The sequence below is a fragment of the Enhydra lutris genome, unplaced genomic scaffold, assembly GCF_002288905.1.
Source record: "Enhydra lutris kenyoni isolate GAN:26980312 unplaced genomic scaffold, ASM228890v2 scaffoldscaffold75, whole genome shotgun sequence".
NCBI lineage: Eukaryota > Metazoa > Chordata > Mammalia > Carnivora > Mustelidae > Enhydra > Enhydra lutris.
The window spans coordinates 4815602-4827759 of record NW_019154159.1 but is presented as its reverse complement, the minus strand read 5'-3'; the positions used below and the strand labels follow the sequence as shown (position 1 = coordinate 4827759).

The 12158-nt window shown below is 56.9% G+C and overlaps 1 protein-coding gene across 2 annotated transcripts in view; it reads right to left on the bottom strand.

Annotated features, from left to right (window-relative positions):
• Positions 1-12158, bottom strand: part of LOC111160429 (regulatory associated protein of MTOR complex 1) — a 339277-nt gene that overhangs the window by 56935 nt on the left and 270184 nt on the right. The window contains exon 14 of one of the 2 annotated variants that reach the window (XM_022523546.1): positions 2144-2218. The exons of the other annotated variant lie outside the window; for it this stretch is intronic. Within the exon in view, the coding sequence (XP_022379254.1) occupies positions 2144-2218 (75 nt within the window). The remainder of the gene's footprint in view (positions 1-2143; positions 2219-12158) is intronic. 2 annotated transcript variants of the gene reach the window in all.

Sequence of the window (12158 nt, the reverse complement as noted above, 5' to 3'; positions counted from 1 at the left end):
AAGGCCCTCTCGTTCTGGTTTCTTCTCAGACTCTCCCTTTTGCTTGGAGATGTGCGACTCGGTGAGGACGCGTCTTTGCGTGGATTTGCTTGTGTTCACCCGTTACAAGGTTCACTGCGCTTTTTACAACCGAAAACGCGTTCCTTTCTTTGTACTGGGAGAATCGTCGGCTGTGGGCACGCCATATCCCGCTGCTCCCCACTGTCCCCAGGGCACGCTGGGGCTGGAAGCAGTGGGACCCCCCGCCCCACAGGCCTCAGAGCCCCCTTCCCGCATGCTGTTTGCTCCGCTCTGGGTGGTGTTTGCACGGGTTCTCTCGCCCACGGGCCGCCTGTCGTTTGCTTCACTGTGGAGCTTTGAACGGCAGAGATGATGGCTTCCACTGCAGGCTCCCCCCAGATCTGCCTGTTTACCGAGAGAATCTACCTGGTCATTTTTTTTTTAAGATTTTATTTATTCATTTGACAGAGAGACACAGCAAGAGAAGGCACACAAGCAGGGGGAGGGGTAGAGGGAGAAGCAGGCTCCCGCGAGCAGAGAGCCCGATGCGGGGCTCGATCCCAGGACCCTGGGATCCCGATCTGAGCTGAAGGCAGAGGCTTAATGGCTCAGCCCCCCAGGCGCCCCTCTAGTTGGTCATTTTTGAGGATGGGTAAAAAGAAAAGAATAGATTGTTTTCTTCTAAAAGGGACAAAAGTAGTTCTGAGGAACTAGACGATGGTGCATTTTGGACGTAACTGAATTCTTTCATTCAATCGCCTTACACACACTTACTCATATGGGCTTTACAGTTTTTCTCAGAGAACTCTATTACTTTTGGTTCTCGGGGGCTGATTTCCTATTTGCCGACTCCACTGGCTCTCCTCCCCGCTGGTTCAACCGCCGGCGGCCGAGGCTCTCAGGCTCTAGGCTCTGCACGCGCCCAGCGGGGGTTCTGCCTTTGCTTCCAGGCCCCTGGGGATCTGGGCTGGTGTCTCCGCCTGGATGTGGAGCCCTGGGAACCGTGTTTCTGAGCCCCTCCTGTGCGTGGAGCGGGGCACGCCTCGCAGGCTCCTGGCTTTCCGCGGGGTTAGTGGCCACTCAGGCCCCACCCTGGGCACAGAGTCGGGTCTGCAGGGCAGGAGACCCCGGGGTCAGCGCTCCCTTCCCACTGTGGCTCTCCTCAGACTTCTGGCTTCAGTTTTTGGCATCTGGCACTCTTCTCTTTTGAATTTCACTATGGGCTCAAAACGTCAGTGTGTTTGCAGCCCAAGTGGGGCCACCTGTGCCGGCCGGGCCTGCCACTGAGCCACGATCGGCAGCGCGGGGGGCTCTGCCGTCCGCTGCCTGTGCACGTGCTCATCCGGACGGCGGAGAAGCGACTGCCTCCCAGCCTCGCAAGGGTGAGCTTCGGCTCCCAGGATGGAGCTCCGTCGCCAGGCTTCAGTTCAAACACGCGGTGCCCCTTGCCTGTTACACAACAATCCTGTCTTTAACGTCTTCTGGTTTTTCTTCGGTAACCAGCATAGCTTAGAATGCCAGGGCTGTGAAAATGAACTTTTACGCTTTAAATATGCCAGCAAAACCGAGTTATATCAAGGACCGACTCAGGACGTCTGTTTTGTTCTCTCTGCCACACTAGGAGCTGCAGGGAGGGACGCTGGGGGTTCGTTAGGACGCATCTGCAGCACTCGCTGTGAATCCGTTCAGAGATGACTGTTGCTGAAGCATTTTAATAAAATAACATAATTTGAAACTTAAACGCTCACTCTCGTCTTTCCCGCCCTCCCTCCTTTCCTGATTCATAAGGCACACTGGCAACTTGTCATGTTCCAGAACCTTCCCTAGGCCTGTGAGCTGTCAGAGAGACGTGAAAGCGCTCATTAATCTCATTCCATCGACAGGATGTGAGCAGGAAGGGAGTCTCTGCTGCACAGACGTGCCAGGGAGACAAACATGAACAGCCAAACCGACCTGCTCAGACACAGAAAGGAGCTGCTCTGAAACCCGCTGCTCTTAGGCAAAGGCCGCCCGCCCGCCCACACCCCGACATGGCCCTCCGCCCGCAGGGAGCCCCTTGCCACGGAACCCCAGAGCGAGACGCGCGCGGAAACAAACAGCACGGCTCTGGACACTGTTGAGGGAGAAGTGAGGGTCGTCTTACCGGCATGTAAGGGTCCGCCAAGACCGACAGGAAGTATTTGTGACCGTTGTCCTTCACCAGGTCAGCCTGGCACGACTGGGGAGAGAAAGAGACAGGGAGAAACCGTGAGTGCGGGTACCCAGGGGGCTCCTTGCTTCCTGGGACGTGTGAATCATGGACGAGCAGGGAATGTTCTATGCCTTCCAGATTCTATGCCCTCAAGTCCAACGTTCACTGGGAAGATCAGCTAGAGCGGCTGCTGGCAGACCCACCCTCCTCGGCCGCGGGAGACGGGCCGGCACCTTACACACACTCAGGAGCGCGGCGGCTCCTAGACGGTCCCCGAACACCTCCGGGGACCTGCTGGGAGGGGCCCCTTCACCTCTGCAGCCTGTGCCCACACCCTCCCTTCCCACACTCTCCCGACACTCGAAACCCTCCCTGGTTTCTACAGACCCTATGCCCTGCCGAAGCTTTCCTTAGAATTTTGCCTGGACTTGCAAAACACTGGGAAAGGATAATCTGTGGGAATATAATCGTGTGAACCATCTGTGTCACACATTTCAAGAGGTGCTTCCTGGAGCAGAGGCCCAATTCCTTACCCCAAAGGCAGAGCCCTGAGGTGGGAAGCGTAAGTAAAGAGTCAGGTGTACAGTTCTTCCCAAATCTCCAGGCCGCGCTGTACCACACACTCCGGCCCGCACCTGCACACCTGCACGCACGTGCACACACCTGCACACTCCGGCCCGCACCTGCACACCTGCACGCACGTGCACACACCTGCACACTCCGGCCCGCACCTGCACACCTGCACGCACGTGCACACACCTGCACACTCCGGCCCGCACCTGCGCACACCTACATGGACTGGCACACACCTGCACCTACCAGCACACACCGGCCCATACCTGCACACCTGCACGTATGTGCACACACCGGCACACCCTGGGACACACCTGCATGTACCAGCACACATCTGCACAACTGTGGGTTTGTGAGCTGAGCTCTCATTCAAGGACCCGCTGGTGCTAGGCACTGGCTCGGTCCTGGACTCAGAGACACGACCCACACACACCCTGCTCTGTAGGAGACAGCGGTGTGTGCGTGATGGCACGGCAAGGAGACCTGGGGGACACGGCGGCTCAGCGCCTGTGCTGAAGGACGGTGGGATCTTCTGCAGAGTCGGGATGGAGGGGAAGGCGAGCCTATCCTGTGGGATGCGGGATGCAGAGGGCACAGGGCTTCGGATGCTGCGTGGAGGCCCCGAGGTGGCCAGCAGGGGCTGGCACCGGGGAGGGTCATGGCAGTGGGTCTGCAGGACGGCAACGGACGGTGAGCCAGACTGAAAGGGGGCAGCAGGTGCAGCAGGCGCAGAGGGCGTGGGGATGACCCTGGAGACGGAGATGATTCTCGCGGGATCTGGGCAGGAGGGGTGGTGACCCACCTGCTTGGCAAGATCACTAAAGAGCTGGGGTGCCGGGTGCAGGCCCTCAGAGAAGGAGGGTTCTATGTGGGGCCGGTGCGTCTGAGGCACCTCTGAGACACACGTGGGGCCGTCAGGAGAAGCTCGCGTGCACACACACACCCAGGAGCAGAGTGTGAGCCAAGTTGACCTTCAGATCAGAAGTCACGCTCACGTGGGGTGGGAGCCCGACGCCGCAGATGGGGAGGAGGGTGCTCTGCACCACAGAGGACAGCTCTCCCACACCACCTGCTTCTCGGGGGCTCTCATCATCTGGGGTTTCCTCCTTGCACCAGGACACCGGCAGGGCAGCCTCCCACCGGCTGTGTGAGTGGGAGCTGAGCAGGTGGGCGTGGGTGCTGGTCAGGAAGCACGGGCACCAGGGGCTCAGGCCAGAGGGCTGATTCCCGAAGCGCCAGGAAGCCAATTAAGCGTGAGTTTCCAAGTGATCCCACAGGGATGCCCTGCTCTGAACGAAGGTGGTGACGAAAGATCTAAAAAGGCATCAACACGCTGTCTACCCTGCAGTGTCGCCGTCCAAGGGGACCAGGAGAGGGCAGCGCAGAAGCCCCTGGGAACATCGGCCGAGTGCCCGATTCTCAGAGCAAAGACTCCTCTTTGGTTTTAAACCAGAGGTTGGACAAGTCGGATGAAGGCCGACACGTGTACAGCGAGCCTCACCAGAGGGGAACACGGGGCCACTAATTCATGCCCCACTCGTTCTGAACTGGGGTGTGAGCGTCCGAGTGCCTTTGGTGTGGAGCCTGTGCTGATGAGGGGTCGCACCAGGAGGGACCCCCAAGAGCCACCTCGTCGTGGGCCTCCTGCCCTCCCAGGCCTCAGCCGGACTCACTCACCAACCGGCTGAGAACTTGCTCAGACTTTCTCCAGCTCAGCTGTCCCTCCCGCGCCCTCTATCCCCTGCAGGCAGGGGCCCGGGACACACATACGCTGGCCAACCGCCTCATCAGAAGGAGGGACACGAGGCCTTTTGACTACGAAGACAGAGAAATGCCACGCACAGACACACGCTTCCCATGGACTGGGTGGAAAGCCTCCCATGGAGCCTCGGGGGCTGTGGCAGCCAAGGAGCCCCCGCAGCTGGTGTGTCCCCCAGACCCAGCAGCAGGAGGAGAGGCAAGGGCATGAACACCAAGTGGTTTTGCCTGACCAGGCCCCTGTCCCAGCACACACGCAACCACCTCCAACGGCTTTCAGTTCTCACTACAGCTCTGCTCTCCGGATTTCAGGGAATTGCGCTTTTAAAACGAGGGATGGGGAGGGGAGGAAGGAAGCAGAGCAAGCAGACGAGCGAGCACTCGGTTCCCTGTGACGCCGGCCGAAGATGGGGTGCGCGGACAGAGAGCAGGAGGGGCAGTGTCCGTGAGGCTGAGTCCACGAGGCGGGCAAGGGGAGTGGCCTGGCAGGGGTGAGGCAAGGGGAGTGGCATGGCAGGGGTGAGGCAAGGGGAGTGGCCTGGCAGGGGGGAGGCAAGGGGATGGCCTGGCAGGGGTGAGGCAAGGGGGGGGGCCCGGGCGGGGGGGGGCCAGGGGGGTGGCCTGGCAGGGGGGAGGCAAGGGGGTGGCCTGGCAGGGGGAGGCAAGGAGGTGGCCTGGCAGGGCACGCTTCCTGCTCTTCCCCGCAGATGAAGGTCTGTTACGGGGCGGCCGGGACGTCGGCCGACGGTCCTGAGCACCGGTGGGCACGGCTGCTCGTGACCTGCCGTGAACTTGCAGAAACTGACACGGTGGGAGAGCCCCGCTTCCGGTCCGTGTGGGTCCCAGAGTTCGGATCTCGATGAGAGAAAAGGAGGACCCAGAGTGGGCCGTGGGGCGGCCATTCCCAGCGCGATGGGTGCCCGTGGAGACAGCAGGATGGTGTCAGGATGCACAAACACCGTTTTAGAAACGGTGCGAGGTCCTGTGACCAGCGGTGCGTGGGAAGATGAGACCAGGGCAGGCTTTCTGCTCACTGGTCACGAGAGCTCACAGCCCCTCACACATTCCACAGCAAGTTCACTGCGCACGTTCACGTCCCTCCGCACGCCTCGGACCCTGGTGTGACGGGCTTCCCATGGCCAAGTGCAGAAGACACTTAAATATACAGGGTGCCTAGCCTAGGACTCTTGATCTTGGGGTCGTGAGTTCAAACCCCATGTTGGGTGCAAAGATGACTTAGAACAATAAATGAACCTAAAAAAAAATTCTCGCATCGGGCGCTCTTGTGTCAAAGGTGAACTCTGGAATGAAAACACACCATGAATGTTGTCAATAACCAGGATCAATGGGAAAATCACTGGCGCGTATGGATGCTTTTATGCCTTCAATCCTACTTTTTCGTATATGTTCCCAAATCTGTAAATATATTTAAAGGTTCAGAAAGTCAAAATGTTACAGAAAGGCATGGCTGGCGAAGGCAGCTTCCCTCCTCTGTCCCTGCAGGGGCTGCAGAGTCGGGACGATGACGCTTGAACATGGAAGACTGGCGTCTGGATATAAAATGGAAACGTGACACAGCATGCGAGGAAAGCCTCCCTCCACCGCTACCGCGAGTGCTCTGTTCGTTTCTTACTGATTCTCCCGACCCTTCCTCACGCGAACATAAGAAATATGAACAGACTGAGCCCTCCTCTTCTCAGATGAGAGGACGCTCCCCCGTGTAAGGCAGCCTCACGCAGACAGCGCCCTCTCTTCACCGTGGACGTGCAGCCGTCCGTCAAGAGGAGAGCCTGGCTTGCTCAGACCCAGCGGGCAAAGCCGTGACTTCTGTAAGCAACGCGGCCCCATCACAGGACAAGTCCATCCGCAGCTCAGACACCTCCAGCAGCACAGCCGGCCGCAAGACACCCAAGTGTTCGCCCATCTGAGGAGTGAAAACCCAGACTCGGGGCCACCCGACCGCGCACGTCCCTCATCACGGAGGGCACCGAGCATCTCCGCTGCGTGTAAATGAGCGTCGTCTGTACTTTTCTTTCTGGCACTTGCTAGTGCAGGCCCGTCTTCTGACCCTGCTCTGCTGGAGCGTCAGTGTTGTTTCTGATTTCTTGGAGCTCTTTACGTGTGACGACGGCTGGTCCGTCACCTGGGAGTGGAGGTGTAAATACCACCCCCCAATTCTTTGTTTTAAGACTTTGCTCATGTTCCCCACCCCCCGCTAATGTCTTATTGCTCTGCAACAAATCTATTAATTTTAAGAGATCTAGACTTTTAAGTTATGGTTAAAGTCTTTCTTCACTAAGGTTAAACAGAATTTACCTGAGTTTTCTTTTAGTACTTTCACAGTTTCATTCTTTATATTTAAATTAACTTTTTAAAGTCAATTCTGGGGCGCCTGGGTGGCTCAGTCGGTTAGGCATCTGCCTTTGGCTCAGGTCATGATCTCAGGTCCTGGGATCGAGCCCCACCTCAGGCTCCCAGGGAACCTGCTTCTCTCTCTCCCTCTGCTGCTCCCCCTGCTTGTGCGCTCTATCAAATAAATGCAATCTTTAACAAAATAAAAATTAACGTCAAGTGTGGTGTTTGGGAAGCACAGTTAGACAGCTAGCTACCCCGACACCGGAAATTCAGGAGCCCGCCGTCCTTACTGAGCAGATCTGAGCTGCTGGCTCGACCCTGCACAATGCCCTTGGACTCGGAGGTCCGTCTCTGTTCGCCCGTTTGTCAGCCTGTCCGTGAGTGACCCAGCCCCACAATGTTCCTCATCACGGAGGCTTTGTCCCCACTTCCGGGATCTGGCAGGGTTAATTCCTTGCCATCCTCCTCTCTGTTCAGAGTCTCCCTGGCGATCGCTATTCACTTCTCCACAGGAAGTACAGAGCATGTCTGCCTAGTTCCCGAGAAGAGGGAGGGAGAAAGAGCCTGCTGGTAGTTTTATTGGGATTGTATTAAAGCTTAGGTTAATTTAGGGAACGCTGACATACTGCCGATGACAAAGCCTTCTGTAAACAAACGGCATATGTTTTTCTTTGTTCGGGGGACATCTGTGTTCTTCAGGAATGCTTTACAGCTTCCCTCTCGGAGGGTTTTCATGTCTCGGGTCAGGTTTACGCCCAGACTTAGGGTTCTTTCATAAACGGGGTGCGTGTATCTTCGCTGGTTGTTCTTGTGATTTCTGTACCAACTTGAGTCCCCCTTCCTCCTAACGCCCCTCACTAGCAGCCTGGCACTGACTCCACTGGGATTCCCAGGCATATCGCGTGCCAGCCGTAGTGGTTTGCTTCTACTTTTCTAGGCTTTGTGCCTTTAATTTCAGCCTCTGTCTGACTGTGTTAGCGGAGAGTGACCGTGGCTTCTCTTGCTCCTGTCGCTCTCTGTGTCTCCCCGGTACGTACGAAGCTGGCTTCCGGGCTTACGTGGTAGAGGAGCAGCTAACGACGTGCTCGTATTGTGGGGTTTTCTTCCTTCATGAGAAGATCGAGGTCGGCCTTCTTCTACTGATCAATATTATCACTGTAACGGCTTCTTGGGGGCTGACCCAGGACCAGCCCTGCACCCTGGGAGGAGCCCGTCTGGCAGCGCGCTGCTGTCCCTTCCACGTTCTGCTGGGTTACTTCCAAACACAAGTATGAATATCATGTGGTTTCTTTTTCTGCGTGATCTTGTTCCGTTCTGTGTGTGATGTATATAAAACAAACGTGACCATTTTATCGACACATGAGGCACACGGCTCGGTGGCATTGAGTGCATTCGCGCAGTTGTGAATTCGAGGTTCGCACATCAACACGCCCCTTGCTCCACAAACAGAACAGCGGCGTCTGCCTTCCTTCTCCGCTCCGGAGGGGCTTGACGCTGCCGCAGCTCCCCGCCCTCGGGAGTGACTGGGTACAGTGGGTTCTTCCGAACGCCCCTCCTTGTTCGTTCTGGGGAAACTGGTGAGTTTGAGCCTTCTCCTTCTGGGGTCCACTGTTGTCTTTTCCTGGAAATACAGGTACTATATTCAAGGTAGTCCTGCACTTTCAGAGATGTGCAAAACGGTCTCGCGAGTCTGCACGTTCTCCCTCCCGGAGTTCTCCCTCCCGCATCCATTCTTGAATGCGCTTATCTTCATCAGGCGAGCCGATTCCCACCCCCCGAGAAAGAGCTTTTTATTTACTGTTGAATTTTTGTATTTTTGTTTGCGAACTCAGAGAAGTCCTTCTTGGATCTTTAACGAACAGCTTTTCTCTGCGTGCCTGCAGCTCCTTTGTTTTGCTGTTGTCCTAGTCGGTGGCTTCCTCTTCTCTGCTTCTCTGTTGGGGTGACACGGGGACTTAAGGCCACCAAGCCTTCTCTGAACATGGCTGTAACTGCTTTCCATGGGTCTGACGTGCATTATTTTTATTATCTGTACTTCCAGAAACTATAACTTTGCTTTGTATTTTTTCCTTTGAAGACTGAAGGTGATTGCTTAAAAAAAAAATTCTGGCTGGAAGGCCCATCTTGCTTTCTGATACCGTTGTTCCCCTCTTGTCCTACTATGCACATTGTCTGTACTATTTCTACTTTTTGGAAAGTCTTAAGGATTCTCTCATGGCCTAACATACGGTCAGACCGCGTACACAGAAGTCAGTTTGTAATCCGCACGCGGGGCTCTGTGCACGTGGTCTGTCTTACTCATAGGCCCAGCTTATTCTTAACAAACGCAGCAAGAGCGAGTGCCTGGGCCGTACGATGTGCTCTGTGGCAACGGAGACGGAGGCCACCGCAGGCACTCCGGCGCCGCCTTGACAGGAATTTGTTAGAATCCCTGTTTTTATACAAGGAGGCGCAGGTCCGGACAAGGAGGACCCGCCAGAAGCCCACTGGCGGTGGAGCTGCGACCCCACGCCGGGGCTGGTCCAAATCATGGGCCGCCTCATCGCTTCACCGTCTCCAGAGACCTTTAAGGTTCACCCTCTCCATTCTGCGGGGCGACAGGGGACTCGTGGGCCTCCAGCTTGTCTCCTGATTCTCTCCACGACGGCTGTGGAAACCCCCAGGCTGGCGGAGCGACGCGGCTCAGACGCCCTCACCGGGAGGCAGAGGTTTGGCTCGTCGGGGTCTGGGTGTGCAAGGCTGGGACTGTCTCCCCACTGTGTGCCTCGTGGCTTCTGTACTTCTGGATTTTTTTTTTTTTTAAAGGTTTTTTTTTTATTTATTTATTTGACAGAGAAAGAGACAGCAAGAGCAGGGGGAGCGGGAGAGGGGTCAGTGGGAGAGGGAGAAGCAGGCTTCCCGTTGAGCAGGGAGCTGGATATGGGGCTCGATCCCAGGACCCCGGGATCATGACCTGAGCCGAAGGCAGATGCTTAATGACTGAGCCCCCCAGGCGCCCTTCCTGGATGTTCTTTATATACAGATTAGCTTCTGTTTTTATCACATGAACACAGGTAGGGAGCAGAGCAGTGCTAGACGGCCTAGTCCTCCCTCCCCGAGTCCAGCCCCCCAAGAGCAGCCAACACAACTCTTTCGAATAGTTTTTAAAGAATTTACTTCTAGGGGCGCCTGGGTGGCTCAGTCGGTGAAGCGTCTGCCTTCGGCTCAGGTCATGATCCCAGGGTCCTGGGATCGAGCCCTGCATCGGGCTCTCTGCTCAGCAGGGAGCCTGCTTCTCCCTCTCTCACTCCCCTGCTTGTGTTCCCTCTCTCACGGTCTCTCTGTTAAATAAATAAATAATTTTAAAAAACCCCTATAAAAAAACAAAGGATTTCCTCTAGATTTTGAAATAACGACTGTGTCTTTATTTAGCGATGTTAGACATGCACGACTCCGTCACATTTCGCTCTTCTGCACTCCCGACTGTGCATGCCCTCCCCGGAGTCTTTGGTGAACTCAGCACTCATTAACACTCGTTAACGTCGCGCGCAGGCAATCTGTGTCACTGGTGGGTCTGGCTGCGTTCGTCGATGACATTTTCTCACTGTAAACCTTTCGTTTCACTTGTGTATATTTCTAATGTGTCTCTGGCCATCGGACAAGCCCTGCCCCAAAGTTTGTACCTGCTCAGCCTATCAGATCACCGTGCGCTCCTGTGTCTCTGTCCCCCTGGCGCAGGGGAACTCTGCTCTGCTCTGGGCAGATTCTGGTCTAGCCCTGGAGCTAGCCCTTCTCCTGGACTGGCCCCCGTGTTTCTGGACCTCATCAAGGATTCCTGGATTCATCTCAACTGGCCTGTAGCAGGGCTCTGCTAGTGTCCCAGCCAGGCCCTAAAAACTGTCCCTGAGAGTCAGACTCAGCCATACCACAGGGGCCCATCGTGGGGCCAGGACAGGCAGGGGCATGCAGAAACGCATCCGGACAAAGGAACCCATCCCCCTCTCCTCCCCGTTACATGGGGCGCGGGGACGCGGTTTGTTTCCACCACCAGTCACCACCATGCAGGTGCGTCTCAGCTGCCGGCCCTGTGGTGCGCACCAGAGCCATCGGAGCACTGTCGGGGACAGCCTCTCAAGCTGGCCCAGCCGCCTTTGGGCCCTCCTTTCTGCTCCCGCTGAGGACGACTTCCCGAACCACTGGCTTCGGGTCAGCTCTCTACACCGGCCCTGCTCTGCTCCACGCTCAGCTCTTTGAGGCCAAAGACCCTGTATTACTAGTCTTTATGGGGCCCCAGTGGGGCATAGCCAGGTTCCTATCAGAGGCCCACTGAGCATCTGTGACAAATAAAAGAGCTGATGTGTGTACAGAGAAGCATTAGGATTCCTGACCACGGATGCTAATCTTACCCAGTAACCGCTCCCGGTGTGGACGATTCCGTCCAGTGGCCCACGAAAGGAGGAGGGACTGAGCGGCAGAGTCAGGATGCCGAGGCCCAGCCTCTCCTCTCCGCGCTTCAGGCTTCCACCCCGACCCCGGGACACAGGTCATGGCCAGGTACAGCCTCACAGTCCTTGGCGGCCAAGGTGTCTAAGCTGGTGCTTCCTGGACTGCGCAGTAACTGAGCCTTGACTTCAGGCTCCACAATCAAAACCGCGGCCGCCCCTCCCCTAAAACACACAAGACTGGAGTCCTGCAGGCTAAGCTCTTGGGCTGACCGGCGCCACCGTCCCCAGCCCCGCTCTGATCAGCTCTGCAGATCCAGCGGTCCAGCCCAGCCTGACAATGAGTCACGGGCCCCTGAGTCATCACCCAAAAAAACGGCCTCTCTCTGTTGCCCTCGGTGTCGGGCTGACGCTTCGGCTCCTCTTACCACGAAGTCCCCTGCAGCCTGAGTCACAGAGCCCGTTCCCGCTGCGGAAGGATGACCCGTCACCCCCCACCCACACCCAGGCTCGTCCGCCCGCAGAGGACCTGACGGCGCATGGTGTGCGGCAACGACAGCCTCCTGCGTCCTCCTGCTGAATTCACGTCACTCCGGGAAACCCAGAACCACCTGAGAACAACTGTGTCCCTCCTTCCAGAGATGGACAGACACCCTTGGCGGCCTCGTCCCGGGCAGGGGCCTCCAGGGCCTGAACCCATGCTGGAAGGGGCAGCCCCAGCTCTGGTGATGCGGGGGTGGGGGCTCTGATGTCTGCGTCCACAGTTCTCCCGGGGCCCCTCGAGGGTGGACCTGCATCTCCCCCAGACGAAAGCCCACTCTGAGGGCCTCTGAAACGCAGCCTCATTAACCAGGTTGATG